Source organism: Monocercomonoides exilis, assembly GCF_001643675.1.
Source record: "Monocercomonoides exilis strain PA203 chromosome Unknown scaffold5-2102611, whole genome shotgun sequence".
NCBI lineage: Eukaryota > Preaxostyla > Oxymonadida > Polymastigidae > Monocercomonoides > Monocercomonoides exilis.
The window spans coordinates 1515968-1534819 of NW_027150550.1; the positions used below are offsets into that span (position 1 = coordinate 1515968).

Here is an 18852-nt window from a genome sequence, read left to right on the forward strand (position 1 = left end):
ATGGATAAAAAAAAATATGGGAGAATGACAGTTTCATTCATTCAAGAATGAAAAATATTTGGAAATGGAAGATTGATAAAAAAATGAGTGCATTTTCTTGAGAAGAGCAGAAGATACACAAATTTTTAACAAAATCACAGATGCTCCATGGATGAGATGAACTGAATAAGCAAAGAACAGATTCCTTTAAAACACAATGTTCAAGAGAGGAAGCACATTTCAGAAATTGTTTTCATGGCACATAAAGATAAAGATGTGCTCAAGAACAATTTGTTCATCTAAAAACAAAAATCAGGACAATGGAAGCGAACTGTTTCCTGTTGTGTTGTTGAAGCCATGTTTGAATAGTCTCATTTCAAAAGTCAACTTTTGCAGATTGCGGAGTGGTTGATAAAAAAAAAGAACGATTCTTCAGAAACATAAGTCTTTCGCAAATAAAATTGCTCACATAAATAAGCTTATTCATAGTCTTATTCAATTATGTTCTTGATTTTGGAAATTCATCCATATTTGATATCAAAGGTCAATGATTTTTCGTTGTTATTTGTTGAATGATTATTATCATTTGAAGATGAATTTGAAACGTGAATGAGACAACAAATATCCTTTTTTTTTTTTTTTTTTTTTTTTTTTTTTTTTTGAATAAAAACTGATTTTTCAGGAAAAAAAGATGACAAACAAAAAACTATTTTTAAGCTTTTGTTGTTCATAATTATTGTGCAATTCTTTTTGAAAATTTGCAAATACAAAATATTCAAAAAAAAAAAAATAATCATCTCATAATTCATGATAAACTGTCACAATTAAATTATCAAATGCAACAAACGAACAAACAATAAGGAGCTGGCGTCAATAATACATCACTGTTTGCTCATTTTATTTTCCATCACGTTATTTTTATGATCTTGTTGTTTTTAAGCTTTTTGAGGTTTAACATCCTCTCTCAACATAACAGATATATATTCTTCGAAATTTTTTCGCAGAATTTTTTAACTTTTCAATTTTCCATAAGTTTTTTTGTCCCACCCACCCGACCGAAAAAAAAAAAAAAAAAAAAAAAAAAAAAAAAAAAAAAAAAAAAAAAAAAAAAAAAAAAAAACGATTCAAATTTTCATAAATATTATGTGGACACAAAAATACTCATTTTTCATTATATTTGATTCTACTATTAAAAAGTTATTCAAATGAAATGAAAATCTTATTTAAGCTCCATTTGAATAATTCAACAATTGAAGCTATAAAACAAAATATCTTCAATAAATTATTGCATCTTTCGTTTATGAAGAATGAATTGATGATAGTGTTTTAATCATAACTTATTTTTGTGGAGTTCAACATTGAAAGGAAGAATATCATAAGCAAAATTTATATATTAATTAAAATGTTCAACACGTCTCAATTATTGAAAAAGCCTAATTTCGATATGAAAGAAAGATGAAGATGACTTTGATTATTTTCACAAAATTTCAGTTCATCAATAAAAATTCAAAATAAATATTCGGACCAAAACGACTGATTGATATTTCGCAATAAAGCATTTCCACGAACACAAGGAGCATTTTTTCTCCTTCGATAATAATAATTTGATACTATTTATTTGTGGCTATGAAACGAACTTCCACAAAACTTATATTCTCAGATGTTTATTGTCCGCTTGAAAAATGGAACGACAACATGTGAGAATTCAAACAAATAAAACGAGTGAAAGGATTTCGATTTTATTTATTTGTTTGAAAGAGTGGAAAATTAATTAAAGAGTTCGCAAGAAGCCGAACATGGACAACAAAGGCCTTTGCTTTTAATTTAACTCAGAATCGAAAGAAGAAGAAAAAGAAATATAAGAGAATGTTCAGATCGAGATCAATTGACAAAAAGTCTTAGACAAGTTATCACAACATGATCACAAAGAAGAAACAGAAACATCTGTTGAGAGACCTTTGTGTATTTTTGCCAGACAAAAAGAGTGGAAGACGAAGAGGATAGCGACTGGGATTCGGAAGAGCAAGATGCACCGGACGAGAAAGAAAGAACAGATGACTTCACTCGAATTTTTCACAGGGAGTGGCTGACTCCCCGGAGACAAGCGAGCGAGTTGAGGAAATTCTTTGAGTTCTGTGAGGCGGGATCCTTATGAATGAATGAGGACATATTGAATACGTTTGTTCCGGAGAGCGAGAAGGAGTTTTTACAGGACATACAGACACAAGCTGGAACGCGCTAGCCAGGACAGCCATTACAACGAAGGGGAGAAGAGACTCACCAGAAGCGATCCGAGCAATCGAACTCCTCCAGCTTACCCTGGAATCGGGCTTCGAAGCAGCGAAAACGATTGTAGCACTAACGGTAAAGGAACAATGGAAGGCACACCTCATGGAAGAAGAGAAAGAAAGACTGAGAGGACTTATTTGCGCCTATGCGCTTATTGCCGACTGCATCAGCAGAATGAACCTTCTGAAAGTTAAACCTCAGTCAAGCTGGGGGAGTGTGAAAGGTTTTCTGGAAGGAGGAATGACTAAAGGCTATTCAGAAAATTTTTGAAAGTTGTTGGAGAGCACCAGTTTTTTTCAAGAAGAGGGAGATGCAACAGGATACGGTGCATCTCCCGGTTCCACAACAGGTTTTGGGCCTGCAACGGCCAGAAGTGGATCCCCGAGAAGATACAGTTCGTGTTGGAGCACACAGGGATTTGCATGCAGACAGCTCCAGAGAAGGTGATATAGAAGGAGCTTCACGAACTTCAGAGAAAGGATGAAGTCAACACAAGCCCCACCACAGTATACTCCAGCACCAGTTGGGAGACTTGCCCCGATCACATTCCCCCTTCCCCCAGCTCCCCCGAGGATACAGGGAGGAACAGCAACAGGAACAGCTATTGGAACGAGCCAATGTACTGAGAAGAAGAGAAAGCCACTCTTTACCGCGAGACCGAGAGAAGAGAGAGAGAGTCAAGTTCCAGCGAAATGACAACTCAACAAGAAACCGTTGCTACTGGTAAGATGAGATCAGAGACGGAAGTGCCGAAACAATACGTGAATACCGGAGAGGCTGTGAGCTTGTAAGACCAAAGGAGTGAGAGAGAACGAGAAACTACAGGTGATCGGACGTTAGAGATATTGATAGAAGATGTGCAACACGAGGCTACGAGAATAGAAGGAGACAACGCATATCCCCGTGTGACGGGACAGATGAGCGAGAGGAGGAACGAGAAGAGAGTCTTGAGAGCTTCTGGGACTGTTATCAAGTCCCCAATTGGGAGCACCCTGGAGGAGAGTTCGAAGACAGTAATTGCAGATATTCTCGAAGGAGAATAGAATACACAGATGCAGCATGGCTACAAGACGCCAGAAGTGAAAATGAGAATAGTGATTGGACCACCGAAAGAGTCACTTCCGGGGAGATTAGTGAACAGGCTGAAATAGTGCAAGAAGATTGGGGGAGACAAACAAGTTAGCCGTGGTTAAAGAGCTCGATGGAAAAGTTCTCAGTCCCCAATTTCACTCGAGGAGAGGAAACACAAACAGGAGTTTCGGTGAACGATAAAGATGATGAACACTTATATGTTCCTCTTGAAAGAGGAATTGAAGGACAGAGTGGTGAAGCCTGTGCCAGAGTCGGAGGTGAAGTGGTTCAACACGACGTTCATCGTTCGAAAGAAGAACGGAAAGTGGAGAAAGATCTTGGATTGCAGAACTCCAAACGAGGATGTGCAGCGAAAACACTTCAAGATGGATTTCCAGGAGACAGTGGTGGAACTCCCGGAGGAGAACGACTGGATGACAACTCTGGACATATCGAGAGCATTATAACATGCAAAGGTGGACGAGCAATTTAGTCCCTATCTGTGTTTCAGCTTTCAAAGTCAATGCTACGCTCACGTGGGGATGCCATTTGGAGCGAAAGATGCGACCAGAGTTTTCACGAAGATAATGAGATTGGCAGCGTCATATATCAGAGAAAAGTGGAAGTTAAAGTTTGAAATATATCTGGACGACATTCTCCTCATGCATCCAGACAGCGATGCATTGAGATTGATCTCACAGGAGATAGCCCAGTTCCTGAGAAATTTGGGCTGGATACTGTTGGAAGAGAAATTGAACTTGTTACTAACAAGGAGTGTGGAGTTTTTGGGATGGATGTGGAATTCAGAGAAGATGGAAGTGATGCTCCAAGAGAGGAAGAGAGTGCTGCTGCTGGAGGATGTGCGAACCTGGATAACACTGGCAAAGAAGAGAAAGAGACAGAAGACGAGAGACCTGGCAGCACTCCTCGGAAGGTTGAACATCGTGAGACTGCAACACACACCAGCGAGTTTGTGGATGATGTGCATGCTTAAAATGCTGAGGCAGGCAATAGCCCGCGGAGGCTGGAAGGGAACGGTAATAGCCAACCCAATGTTGTTGGGAGAATTAACACATTGAAGGAAAATCCTGCTGGAGAACAAACGGAGGTGCCTGAAGAGAAGGAACAGACTAGCAGAACTTGCAAAGAACGCCTCAGAACTGGGGTTGAGCGCAGAATTAACAATACCGACAGAAAGCAGAAAGGAGAAGATATAAATCCACGGAAGTTGGACACCATGGGAGAGCATGCAAGCAATCAACGAGAAGGAGTCCGGAGCAGTGTTGAGGACACTAGAGAGAAAGGGAGCATGGCTGCAGCAACAGAGGATAGATCATATTCGTCTGAAGACAGACAACATGTCCACGAGATGGACGATTCAGAAGAAAAGGGGAGCGTCATCTCTCATTCCAAAACTGAGTGCATTAGAGAAGAAACTGAACAGTCTAGACATTGCAATACAAACGGAACATCTCCCGGGAGAACAGAATATAGAAGCAGATGCACTCAGCCGGATGGTGAAAAAACCGGATTATGCACTGGGGGATGAGGAAGTCGCAGAGATATTTCAAATCGTCACATCGAGATCACAAGAAATAATTTCAGAACAGATTGCTCCGGTGCCCTGAGGAAGTATTTGGAAACTCTCCTCTCTGAGAAGGGAGAGAGAGAAAGAAATGTCAGAAGGCGAGATTGTGCTTGTTTACACGTTCCTGAGAAATATTGGATAGGTGATGAAAGAGAAGATGAACGAAGCTCAGAGGGAACTTACGATCCTGATTCTACCATCCTGGCGGGGGCAGACTTGGACCGCGCTACTGCAGCCTGGGCATTTGATAAAGACCCTGGGGACCTTTCAGGAGTGCGTGATACCAGGAGCGAAGATGAGAAGGAAAGGCTGGAAACTACCCCCAGGAGAGGTAATAAGCGTTATACTGGAGAGGAGAATATCCCAGGAAGGGACCTCTTCTTAACGTGGGGAGAATATGTGGGAGCGAAGGACATTGCAGCAGCAATACTAAAAAATCAAAAGAGTGAGAGAGATACGTGGAAAGCACTGCGAAGATTCAAACAATTCCTAGATAGAGAGAGCATGGATGACACTGATCAACTCACAAACAAAGATGCCAAATGGATTATGGCAGAGTTAACCGAAACGCTTTCAAATACTAACCTGTCTAGTGGAGTGATTCATCAAACAGTTCGGAAAGTGCTGGAGTCTATTAATCTATTCAGAGAGACTAAGATGGATGTGAAAGACATTGAAATATTTCTAAAGACTTATGTGGGAGAGAAGCCGAGAAATGGCAAAAGATACAAATCGATGTGGGATCTTGCAGTTATTTCAAAATGGGCAGAAGCCACATATGATATGACGGACCCACAGATCCTCCAAAGGTGAGCTCTCATCCTGACCATGATTTTCTGCGATTGAAGATCAGCTGAGCTGGAGAGAATGAGAAGCGAGACAACGATATTTAAAGACAATATAGTACAGACACAAGCACAAACCAAAACATCTGGAGGGGAGACTGTCAAGGTTATTATTACTGAACATCCAAACACTCGTATCGATGCTGTTTTGGCGTTCCAACGTTGGATGGAGTTTACAAAGACAACTTTAAAGGATGAACATGTGAAGTTTGATATTTAAGAGGGACAGCCTGCAAATTTGTTGAGAATTAAGGAAGAGGAAACTGCGATTCTGAGAGAGAAAAGAATACCGGAAACTTTCACCGCGTACTCTATTAGACACGCAGTGATTACGCACTTAGAAAGATAAGAAGGAGCGGACTGGAAGGCGATCAATGCGTATGCGAGATGGGCGCCGGGTTCGAGAGTGGCCCATTAATACTACACTGTTTTTTACAGTGCAGGACACGAAGTGGATCCTGGAGATGATCAGCTGCCCAGTATCCCTTGTATGAGAGGGAGACAAGTCGGAGAAGGATAGTAAAAGAAAGGTTGTTTGAAATGAGAATACAGAATCAGGAACAAATGAATACACTGAAGAGATATCACAAGTGGGGTGAAAGGAGCAGAGCAAGAGGAAGAGATCGAAGAAACGAGGCTTCATTCAAGATGAAAAGAGTCGTTTAAAGAATAGATTAACTCAACTCCCCTAATGAAGGAAGACGCACCGCATAATTCCCCGCTTTATTATGAAGCTGACGGAGGGCAGACAGACTGCCTCACAGAAAAAGTCTGAAACTGATAGGAGGAAACGCGGAGAGAGAAGCATAGGGCAAATTGTCACGATTGTCCAAGCGCAGAAGACCAGATCAAGAACACACTATGGACACCCCAAGAAGGGGAGGATGTTGAGCAGGAGTACCGCACCTTCATCCGCAGGCTCTCAACACATCCGCCGCACGATGACGTGCTAGTCATGAGGGTTTCAGATCACGCGTACTGAGACAGAAAGGATTTCAAGACTCATTATCGAGGAGCAAACCTGCTCCTTGCGTTCGTTGATTCGCTCCATTGCGAATTGATAGAACGCAGTGAGACAGGTTTGCTCCGAGATAATACAAATGCGGATGGAGAGACTCAAAGCGGCTGTGTGCGTAAGAGAGAAACATATTTGGAGGAATATGACGAGAAAATGTGCGAGATAGCAGAGAAAAGAGGAAAAGAGAAACCGCCTAGAAAGATTTTGAGCACATAAAACCTGTATTGAGGAACAGTTAATAAAAAAAAAGTTTTAAGCATGATCCCACTCCCAAACAAGATTAATGTTGTTTTCACAGAGAAGAATTTAATTTAAAATATGCAGTGTGTGATAATTAAGGTTGCTCCGCTGATGCAGAAGAGGAACGGTAGGCAGGGCACATCACATGCAGTTTTCTTTTCCACACCTCTCGAAAGCGAGAGTGGTTTTTCTTTCTGATCCATTTTGAGCTTTCGCCTCACCGGATCCCTGCACAGTCTGCAGGAGACAGCTCCGAGGGGTAATGTCCCCTGCCCTCTGGTCTTCGTGTCCATGGGAGAAGGCGAAGTTTGTGGTGAAGTGAAGTGGACAATGCATTATTTTATTATTCAATTTTTATTGTTATTGTTTTGCATTTTATCTCACACTTTTTTCCTAATCATATTTGGCAGGGAGTGGCATTCACTCAAACCACTCATAAATCGTGACTTAGCCTCATTATCTGGGAGCAAACCTGAATTCTGCTTTCCTTCAAGATATGATATCATGAAATATAAATCATAAATAGTGCAATAAATTATGCTTCAAGCATTTTCATTGAAAAATTATTAACTTTTCATTGACTCTAAAAGATCAAAGAACACAATTATAATGAATCCATTTTTTGACATTCGTGAAATATTGGGAAACTTCATGTTTTGATTTCAATCATTCCTGTAACACCAAAAATTATTCAACATCGAAAAACTTTAATTCAAAATCGAAAATGTTTGAATAATTTAATAATTCAACAATTGATGAAGTTTATTTTAAGTTTGAAAGTGAAAATATATTGAAGAAAGAAAAATTGAATTGCAAATTGATAAAAATTGGTTGATTTATTATAACAATATTGAATGATAAAAAATAACTGCAAAAATAATATTATTCAAATCAACAACCTCATTGGTTCACGTTCCAAATTTTTATGTTCTGTGATAATATTAATTTGGTCGTTAAATGAAAGACAATAACTTTTAAATATTTTTTAGGAAAAAAAATTAACAGAAAGAACTTGATATTGATATGGAATTGATGAACTGAATTTGGTTTTAAAAAAGTGATATTATTAAATGAAAAAGGTTTTTTTGATGACTTTTGGTTTTACATAATAATTAACATATTTTTTTTTTCTCCTTCTTAAAAAAAGAACAAATATCTTTTAATCAGAAAAACGTGATATCAAATATACTTTTATTTGTGCAGTCATCCTTTTCAACAACTGCTAATTATCTCAATCAGATAAGGTATTCAAATGTTTATGCAAATTTTTTATTATTCAAATTTCAATTTTTTGTAATGGATAATAAAAAATGAATAGATCATTCAAAAAATATCATTTATTGAACTCGACATAAAGGCAATATTATCAAAAACAGAACGAGAAAATGCAGAAAGGTGAGATCATCATTGAAGATGAAAATCACGATTTCATCAATTACTTTTTCAATTCAATGGAGAAAGTTATATAATCAGCAAACAATTGCATCTGCTGTGTTCCTGCAAGTCTTGTTATCATCAACAGCTCGTTGTGTGTGAATCATCTCAACATCATCCCTCTCAGTGGCTGTCCACTCCTCACTGCCCAACACCACTCAACTGCCTCCATCTGCTCCTCCACTTGCACCGTCCACCCACATTCACTCAACAACCACCACCACCACCACTGCCCCCTCTTCCTCTCTGCCCGTGCCTCCCTCGCCCTCACAAACTTCTCCCTCACCACCCACCAACCTGCCATCCTCTCCTTCCCCCTCTTCTCCACCCCAAACAATCTCCTCCCGCATGCCCACTTCCCAATCCCTGCCTCCTTCTCCATCTCTCACTCCTCTTTCTCCTCCTTCATCTCCCTCATTCAGCCTTTCCTTTTTTCTCCTTCTTCCCTCTCTTCCCCTTCCCCTTCTCCATCTCCTTCCCTTTCCCCTTCTCCTTCATCTTCCTCATCCTCATCCACATCGTCTTCTTTTTCTTCCCTTTCCCCTTCCCCTTCCCCTTCGATTTCCTCTTCCCCTTCCCCTCTCCATAACCATTACCAATCCCATCCCCACCTCCAAATCCATCTCAATCTCCATCTCTCAAACACCCTCTTCTCCAACATCTCATCTCCCCAATCCCCTCTATCTCTTCAATCCCTTCCCTCCCACTTACTCAATTCATTCACCTAAACCACTTCTTCCTCTTCTTCCACTTCTACTTCCGCAAACACCAACTTCAATTTAATCCCCTCCTTCTCCCTTCACTCATCCCTCTCCATCCACTCAACCATTTTCTTCCACGCCCACAACCCCATCGATGGTGCTATTCTCCCCAACCTCAACAGCCCATCCACTTCCATCTCTGCCTTCAATGCATCTTTTCTTCACCAAACACGCTCTTCTCCTAATGATGCTGTTGTATATGAAGGAAATGAAACAAATAGAAAGAAACTTGGAAGGTTGACTTCGTTTGATGAGAACAGCCATCGATTCGAGTGATGCGAATAAAATGATTCAATTGGTTGATTAAGTGATGGAGGCGTTCTTTGCGTTTCTTGCATTAATGCAAATCTCGAAATCACTTATTGTTCATTCAACAGTTGTTCTTGCACAGGAGGAAATATAGGTGGAGCGTTATTCTGTCAAAATTTGTTGAAAATTGATATTTCAAAATCCAATTTCACAAGTTGTCAAACGAAGCATGGAGGAGAAGTGTTTGTTTCCAATCCACAATCAAATTCTGTTTATTCATTCTTAGATTACAGGGTGGAAAGCAGTAATATAACAGGTTGACATGGATCTTGTTGGTATCTTTGCCCCTTAAACTCTCATTCGTATATTCAATTACTATTTTCTGGATACAAATAAAAAAGAATTAATATGTTTTCTTTGAATACACTTTGTAATCAATTTATTTATTCGCTTTCTTTTTTTAAGGCAGATTTTTTTTCAATTAGAAGGAGGGAAAGTTTTGCAAGGTTTGATAAAAATCCAGAATTTTGAAGAAAATAACAAAATAATAAAATTTTAAAAAATTCGAATCGAAATGAATGCCAAACGAGACGTTGAAATACCTGAAAAAAGAGGTTTGAAATCTTAAATATTTTATTTTGTTTTATTTTGAAATTATTGTTGATCAAGTTTTTCTTTTTGCCAAAAGCTAAAATTTTGGCATAAAAAATGAAACGATTATATTAATACAATTATAAATAAAAAGATATTTAATATTGGGTGATTGTTTTTGAAATCATATAATTTCATTCAAAAATTTCGGTGTTAAAATATTTCTTGAATATCAATAAACAAAAATTGAAAAGTGAAAAAACTTATTGACTTCATTAAAATGTTTGATTCAAAAAAACCATTTGTTTTGAAAAATAATTATCATGCTTTTTTTTTTTTTGAATTAAATTTTTCTTTCAAAACAAATAATCTTTGAAAAATCAACACACCGATAAAAGAGATGATTTCAAAAATAATCACACATATTTGTATATTTTGATTTCTGTTAATAAATAAGAATTCCCACAATTTAAACTCAAAAGAGTTTTTTTTGTATATTAGTCTTTATTGATCTATTTGTCTGTTGTATTTTAATATGAAACCTGTTTCTTATGGGGGGGAGGGGGGGGGGGGGGAAATTGGGGGTTTCTCCTCCATTTAACTCTCATAAGAAACTGGTGGGTAACATGGGGAGTAAATCCCACAAAATCATATTAAATTTTTTAGAAATATAAAAAAAATGGGAAAAACATTAAGAATCAATGAATTCAGAATTTTCAAAAAGGAAGAAAAGCCTTCAAGAATTGCAAGAAATGGTTGAAGAATCTTCTTTACATCATTCGTCCGACAAGATAAATTCAAAATTGAAAAGAGCATCTGAAGAATTGAACGAAATTATCGAAGAAAAATCGAAGGAAATTCCTCCTGCTGACGAACATATTCCTGAGACCGAACAAGCTGAACAGTTACCGTTGCTGCAATGCGAGACAAACATTGTAAAAAAGGAAAAGAGGACAACCTAAAAAGACCGTTGAAATAAAGGAAGAAAAGAAAAAAAGGAAACAATATGTTCAACAATACGATAACGTTCGAGAACTGTTAAAAAAGGATTACTGAGATGGAAAAACTATGGAAGATCTATCAAGGAAATATAATATTAGCATATCCACAGCTTCAGTTATCGCACGAGAAGAAAAGCCGCCAAAGCCACGAGGAGGAAAGGTTTACGAAAAAATTACAAAAGAGTAATCAAATAAAATGGCTGAAACAATCCTGAGAAATCCAACTGTGACTTCCAAAGAACTTGCAGATTCAGTTGGTGGCTTATGTAAATCAAAACCTTCTGTGTCAACAATTGGTCGCCATTTGAAATAGGATAAAATGATTGATCATGGATGCCCTGTTTTCTTTGTGAAAAGATTGCGAAAATACGAAAATGCAAGAGTAGATGAGAAAACATTAAATCAAAGAAAAGAATATGTCAGAAAATACATGCATCATCAAATGGAAGGAAGAACGTTCGTTTTCATTGATGAGAATGGATTCAATACTTTTGTACTGAGAACAGAAGGTCACTCTCCTGTTTGAAAACGATGAATTCAAAACAAAGAAAAAGCTAAAATTGAATCAGTCACCACAATTTCAGCTATCAGTGAGCTATCTGGAATTGAGCATGTCACTTTTGTGGAAGGAAGTGCAAATGACCAAAGTTTTAGAGTGTTCCTATTATCTTAAATGGAGAAACTGCAATGTCTTGGAAAAGAATCATTCTTATTTGTGATGGATAATGTGTGGATGCACAAAACAGAGGCAGTGATTAATCTGATCACTTCAAAGAACTTCGGCATCTTATACACTGCACCAAATAGTTGCGAATTAATACCTGCCAAATAAGTGTTAGGTATGTGGAAAGCTCGACTGAAGATCTCTTCTTTGAAAAAAAAATAACAAGAAGTTAATTGAGCATCTTTATCAGTGGTTGGATGATATTACTCGAATGGACGTATTAAAATGCATTAACATGGTTCAATTCAATTTTCTTCCTTTGACACATCAAAAAATAAACCTCAGTGATTTTAACAAAAGTTCTCCAGCGAAGTGTTTAAAATTGTACATTGAAGAAATTGTGCTTGAAAGCGACGATGTTCAAATTGTGCCATGTTCTTCTGCTTCAGCTTCAGCTTCAGCTTCTTCTTCATCTATTGTTTCTTCGAGATTTTGACAACAATTACATCAAAAAAATTTTCTATGTTCATTGCTTGAAGAAGAAACATCTTCTCCGTTGATTGATGTTCCTAAATCAAACTCTTTTCATCAATTATCACAAGATCTTCAAAATGAATTAAATTTTGATGTTGATTAATCATTAAAAAAATTTCTTTATATTTTTCTTTTTCTTTTCTTTTCTTTTCTTTTCTTTTCTTTTCTTTTCTTTTCTTTTCTTTTCTTTTCTTTTCTTTTCTTTTCTTTTCTTTTCTTTTCTTTTTTCTTTTCTTTTCTTTTCTTTTCTTTTTCTTTTCTTTTCTTTTCTTTTCTTTTCTTTTCTTTTCTTTTCTTTTCTTTTCTTTTCTTTTCTTTTTCTTTTTTTTTTTTTTTTTTTTTTTTTTTGTTTTCTTTTCTTCGCTTTGATTTTTATTTTGAAGACAATAATTTTCAAACATTTCAATAAGATAATAAAAATAAGTGATAAAGAAAATATTAAATTCCACATTTTCAGAAATATAATTAACTCAATGAATAAAGAAAAAATATTTTCGATTTTGAATTAAAGTTTTTCGATGTTGAATAATTTTTGGTGTAACAGATATGAAAACTAAGTTTATTTTGAAATTTGAGAAATCAAAATAAAGTTAAGAGCAGAGTCATTTTTCAATGCCTTGCACAAAAAAAGCTTGAAAGTGCGTATTTTCCCACATATTCATATCATTTTTTTGTTCATTACAATAAAGCTAATGATTCCTTTAATCAGAAAAAAATTTTTTTTATAAATAAAAAAAAAGAGCATATATTTTTAATAAAAAAAAAAAAACATAACTTTTTTCGGAGTGCTGTTTTTTCGAAAGTTGTTTGTTGACGGGAAGAGTTTGTGAAACCAAATGCAAAAATAACCACAACTGTTTCAATAACAAATATTTTAGCATAAATAAAGATGAAGATATCTTTGATAATCTTTTTCCTTTTCGAGAGAAAATATGTTAATAGTGTCAGTTATTTATCGGTACCCTTTTTTTTTCTTTTTTCTTTTCTATTTTATTTTTTATTTTTTGAATTGAAGTTAATCAAAATTAAAAAATCACAAATGACAAATCCAATTTACGTTCAACTTTTCTTTTTCCTTTTTTTCTTTCAATTTCATTGATTTCTTCCTCTTCATTTTCGTGATCATCTTCTTTCACTTCATATTTTTTCTTTATTTTTTCATTTCAACCAAAGACTCTAACTCATTATCGTCTTTTTGCTCTTCTTTTTTCATTTCTTCAGAAGAATTCTATTCATCATCAACTTTTTCTTCTTTTTCAACTTTTTCTTTTTCTTTAATTCCTTAATGTTCACTCCAATCACTCAGAAGCTTCTCATCAGTAAATAACTTGCCGTTGAAGTCGAATCTGTTAGAATGTGATGAAGGTTGATATTCCTATGTTTCTGAAGGCTTCATGGGAATTGGTCCAGATTCGGTATGAAGTACTCCACTCGTTGCGAAGGCTTTTTTTATGACAGCAGGTGAGAGGGCGGAATGAATTGCTTGAGGGAGAACATCCACAAGAGCTGTTCTTTTTGATGAAGATGTTGACGAAGACGGAGGGTCATATTTTGTTTGCAGTTCTGTTTTAAAGAACAGCGAAGACTCCTCTGTCAAGAGGCTGGGCAATATATGTGCTGTGAGGAATGAAGGTGAAAACTTCGGAATTTTCTTTTTGAAATTTTCACCAGATTGTTGGATCTGCTCGAGAAATGTGTGAGTCGATGAGAAGCAAGCAGCGAGAGTTTTCCAGTAACATGTGCTTTCTGCGTTTGATAATTCCTAGAAGGAGTGTTGAATGCGAATTCTTTTTGAATTGATTGCAGCCCATCCTACCACTTCTGTTTGGCCAGATATCCAGAATTTGTGATGGCAGCGGCTTCATTTCATCAGGAAGACTCTTGCTTGGCCATAGAATCACAGAAGGAAGTGCAAATCCATCTGCAGCCACAACAGCAACCAGAGGAGAATTAGTGATTTTTGGTTGATCTTTGCGAAATCCTGGATTTTCATTTTCAGGATGAACCACGCTCAGCTTAGAATTAGAAGGAACTCTCAGTGAAGACTCATCCATATTAAATATCAGTTCTTTGCAGTATTCATTTTTTTCATGTTAGCCGTCCAGTAATGAATACCAGGGCTATTAAACACTTTTGCACGACAACGCAAGGTGATCAGCGTCAACATTTTTCGGTGAACTTCTCTTCAGCTCGGGATGGCGCTTCACAAATTGGAAAGCCGTAGCCATTGAAACGTTAACGTATGGTGCGTCTTCGTCGTCTGTATCATTAATCACATTTTCCTTCAATTATATTTATTATATTTATTAATTATTTAAGAACAACAAACCATTTCGCGAACTTTCCGAATTTTCAAACAGCTTCCAGATCTTGATTCAATGATTATTTTTTCTAGCAAAATTTGTTCTTTGTCTCCTATCACATGATGCGGTCTTCCAACTTTTGAAACAAGCTTTTTGCTTCTCAGCGCCTAAACAGCATTTTTGATTTTTTGCGTGAGGATTCCATGGAGTTTATTGCGTCTGTGATCCTTACAACTCCATCAACCACAATGCGCTCCATCCGTTCCAGCCGATTGTCAATCCTTCTGTAATCGAAAGATTTCGTTGCAGCACGTAATTTCCTTTATCCAGAAATTCTCTTTTGTTCCACTGCAATTTTCATTTTTTTATTATGGTAATGATCTTCAATCCAATTTGAAATTATTTTTAATTTTTAATTTTCAATTTTCATTGAAATTATATTTTTATTTACACTTGATACAGATTTAAATGGTTTTACACCACTTGTTGCCCACTTATTTATTTATTTTTTTTGATGGAAGGGATTAACACCCCCATCTCCCCATCATTGGAAATAGGCTTCGTATTCAAATGTTATTATCCTTATTTTCAGGGTTTGCTTACATTCTGATAATGTTTGCAATTATATTAAAATTGGGAATTTCAAATTTCTATTCGAATATTCATGCACAGTTAAAAAAAATAAAAAAAAATTCGCAATAAATAAAGAACAGTATTCACTTGAAATTATCTGTTCAAAAATTTCATATAAAACAACTTGATTTCAAATAAATTCACTCATCTATTAAAAGAATTCCAATAAATCTAAGGAAATCATAAATTAAAAAAAATCAAAAGATTATTAGAAAAAAGTGAGTCAAATAATACTTAGAAACAACTCACCTAAATATACACTCTTATATTCACTTCATCACATTGATTTCAATTATTCCATTTCAACAAATTAAAAAAACACCAAAATTATGAAAATTATAAATTAACCAAATCCATTTTATTTGACCCATATTTAAACAAAGAATTTCATTCCGTTTCTATATTTTCACTTAATTGAAAAATTTAATATTTGCATTTTAATGGAAATAGTTATAAATGCATATTTGCATAAATAAACAACATAAAAAAACAAAGCAACTTTATTAAACAACTTGTTGATTAGAAAAACTTTGTTATAAAATCTAGATATACTAAATTTATCGTTCTCAAATATTGAGAATATTATTTATTTGCAGAAACATTTGAACTTTTAAAGCAAATCTTAATAAGTCAATTATTTTTTATTTGAACAAATTATTGTAACTTATAATTTTTAAATGATTTTTTTATTTTATAGAAATATTTCCTTTGCAAATTAGAACTTTATTAACAAAAAATGGATAAATTCTTGATAATTAGTATTTTTTAAAGAAAATCTGAAACTTTGAAGTTTAATTAATGAAACAAAAAATTTTCATTATATTTTTTTTTAATAGTAATTAATGAAACAGAATGAACTTATCGATAAATAAACATTGAAATTGAAAAGGGTTTTGAAAACTTTTCTATCACAATTGGAAAAAAATCCCCTTGCTTATAATGCATACTTGAATGAATAATACTTGAAACAGATTCATTAACAACAACATCATCAACAAAACAAGTAGAAAATTATGAATATTCAGAGGAAACATTTTGATCGAATATTCTTAAATCCTCAGGCCCTAACCCTGAATCAACAAAATGAATAGAAAGAGGAGAAACAATTTCGGTTTAAAAATCAGCAACATCGAACAAAATACTTAACACTTTTTGAAAATTCAAAAAACGAAAATACAGAAATTGCATTGAAAGAGATATGGTGTATCAGCGATAGATCCATCTCAATTAAGATCAATCAAATATATCGATTTATGTGAATCAGGTGGTTGTTATCATCTTGAATAAAAAGTTGGAATAGATAATGATAATGAGATAGAGATCATAAAGAGATTGCTGATACTTTTTGGGGTTTCTCATGATTAGATATTCAGTAATGTTCTATAAAGATGGAGTCATTGATAGATGTAATTGATATGAATCCATATCGGGTATACCATATCACCTAGGAGGAGAATTGGCTAAAACATTAACTGAAAGATTAACTGGAGTTGAGTTCGCAACGAAGTTGCTCAGGAGACTTTGTCTCCGTGTTCAAGTTGGTAAATTAATGGTGAAATTGTGTGAAAATTGGTGTTATCGTTGGTGAAAAACATGAACTGTTTGTTGAACGTGTTTGTTGATCGTTGATGTTATCGTTGATGAAATCGTTGGTGAAAATCGCAAATAAAAATAATTGATTTTGTTTTTTGTTTTATAGTGAATGGGTCGGAAGAAGATATACGCAACTGTGGAAGAAGCGAAAGCGGCTCAATAGAAACAAATTAAACAGTTTCAGGAAAAACGTAAGTTAGAAACTAAGTATTACAACGAACATGTATCTGAAAAACAGAAGAAGTTGATTAAGATATTGAGGAGAAAGCTTATCGAAAATAATGAGCTGTGAGTTGAGTTGATGTAATAGGTTAATGATTATTTGCCTGCACAGGGTGGAAAGGTTAAGCTGGACAGGAAATGTGAGTGATGATGTGGCTGGGAAATATTGGGTTAAATTGAAGTGCTGGAAGCGTGGTCCGGTAGTCTTGTAGTCCAGATCTCTTTATTTCATTTGAAAAGAGCTGCCAACATGCCATTTCTGCAAACATGGGCATTTTTCCTTTAATTAGGAATGATTTTGAGGGTTATCATTTTATTTCGACTGTATAATCATTTTGCCACATTGCCACATGGTATCGTTGATAGCACACGTTCTATGTCATCATTTCAAGAAGAGATTTTTAACTTTTGATGGAACAAGTGACTTGTTCTAACTTGTTCCGATATGATTTTCAGGGAAATATTATTAAATTTTCATGAAAATCGATGAAAAAGAAGTGAAAAATGGGTGAAAAACAGGTAAAAACAATTAATTGTCGGAACACGTGGAACGGAACAAGTGACCGTTGGGGTCACCGTTACACAAACCGACTTTTGTTCTGCCTGTTTTTTGTTTGTAATGAAAAATATATTTGTTTCAATTGTTTATTTTCGTTTTTGTTTGATTCAATGAAATTGTCAATGTTTATAAACGTCTTTTCACAACATCTGTACACATTACGGGGTTAGTGTCGTTGGAGTATTTTGTCTTTTGTCTCTCGTTGAATGTACCAATTTTGTTCGTTGAAGATGGAAATTTATTATGTGAACAATAGAGAGTGAAATTCTTATGTGAATCTATTGTTTTATCCCCAATTTTTTCTTCACATTTTCTCCAAAATCCCGAGTCATTGTTGTTAGCATCGTTTATGAATTCATCAAACCACGCGTCGAATGAATCTTCGTTCGATTTTTGGATCCAGTTTAAGAACTCTGGCATCTCGAACCTTGTGTATGGCTTGAATGAAATCTTTTTGGATATTTCATCAGACTCCCTGATATATTTGACAAAAGAGTTAACAAAGTTTTCATCCGTGAAGAATGCATTCCATAATTAATTCCATATTTCAACAGAATCTGCTCTCGGTGAAAGGATTCGTTCGATTGGATATTGACGTTTTTGAACTGCTTTGTTTGAGTTTATACGTGTAAATGATGAATTGTTTGTCGAGAAATCACAATCGAAATACTGTGTGATGTTTTCGTCGTCTCTCGCCATTGATCTTGTTGATTGCAAATCATTATCCAGGATTTTGAATTCTTTGACAATAACTTTTAAATCTTTTATTCGTGGAAGTTCGTCGAATTGTATCTGTAATTTGTTCGAAAGCAAAGATTTCGTTTGTTCTTTGCCCAATTGACTAAACATGACATTCACGGAGGAAAATTCATTATTATAAACCTTTGTCCTTAATGTTGACAGAAATCCTTTTCCTCCACATCCTTCAGCACCATATCAACCAAGTGAAATCTTCGTTCTCTTGTAGTTGTTTCTGAATCGCCATTGATCACGACCAAGGTCAAAGATGAATGTTGTTTCATCTGTGTATGTTGTTTTGAGAAAAACAAACATCTCTTCAACTTCTTGCTTCATGTCAATTTTTGGCTCTCTCATTCGGAATGTTGTGAAAACGTTTGGTTTATCGATAACAGGTGCAACTTCATCATGAACTTTGAGTTCAAAAAAATGCTCAACAAACAAGCTTTTGAGGGTGACAGTACCACCACTTGAACCTTTACTGATTATATATCGTTTCATTTGTTGTTCGAACCATTCTGCATCTCAAACATAATATTG

At 35.4% G+C, this 18852-nt stretch overlaps 5 protein-coding genes across 5 annotated transcripts; 4 read left to right on the forward strand and 1 right to left on the reverse strand.

Annotated features, from left to right (window-relative positions):
- Positions 1-2748: 2748 nt before the first annotated feature.
- Positions 2749-2964, forward strand: MONOS_4294 (uncharacterized protein; the record flags this gene model as incomplete). Its single annotated transcript, XM_067874356.1, has 1 exon — positions 2749-2964. One exon carries the CDS (start codon positions 2749-2751, stop codon positions 2962-2964), a length of 216 nt encoding a protein of 71 aa, XP_067734385.1.
- Positions 2965-3469: 505 nt separating this feature from the next.
- Positions 3470-3832, forward strand: MONOS_4293 (uncharacterized protein; the record flags this gene model as incomplete). The annotated part of the gene is made up of 1 exon (XM_067874355.1): positions 3470-3832. The coding sequence occupies one exon, from the start codon at positions 3470-3472 to the stop codon at positions 3830-3832; it is 363 nt and encodes a 120-aa protein (XP_067734386.1).
- A 297-nt stretch (positions 3833-4129) lies between these two features.
- On the forward strand, positions 4130-4333 carry MONOS_4292 (uncharacterized protein; the record flags this gene model as incomplete). Its single annotated transcript, XM_067874354.1, has 1 exon — positions 4130-4333. One exon carries the CDS (start codon positions 4130-4132, stop codon positions 4331-4333), a length of 204 nt encoding a protein of 67 aa, XP_067734387.1.
- Positions 4334-5794: 1461 nt separating this feature from the next.
- On the forward strand, positions 5795-5992 carry MONOS_4291 (uncharacterized protein; the record flags this gene model as incomplete). Its single annotated transcript, XM_067874353.1, has 1 exon — positions 5795-5992. One exon carries the CDS (start codon positions 5795-5797, stop codon positions 5990-5992), a length of 198 nt encoding a protein of 65 aa, XP_067734388.1.
- A 7367-nt stretch (positions 5993-13359) lies between these two features.
- On the reverse strand, positions 13360-14318 carry MONOS_4290 (uncharacterized protein; the record flags this gene model as incomplete). The annotated part of the gene is made up of 2 exons (XM_067874352.1): positions 13360-14010; positions 14081-14318. The coding sequence occupies 2 exons, from the start codon at positions 14316-14318 to the stop codon at positions 13640-13642; spliced, it is 609 nt and encodes a 202-aa protein (XP_067734389.1). The 3' UTR covers positions 13360-13639.
- Positions 14319-18852: the final 4534 nt, after the last annotated feature.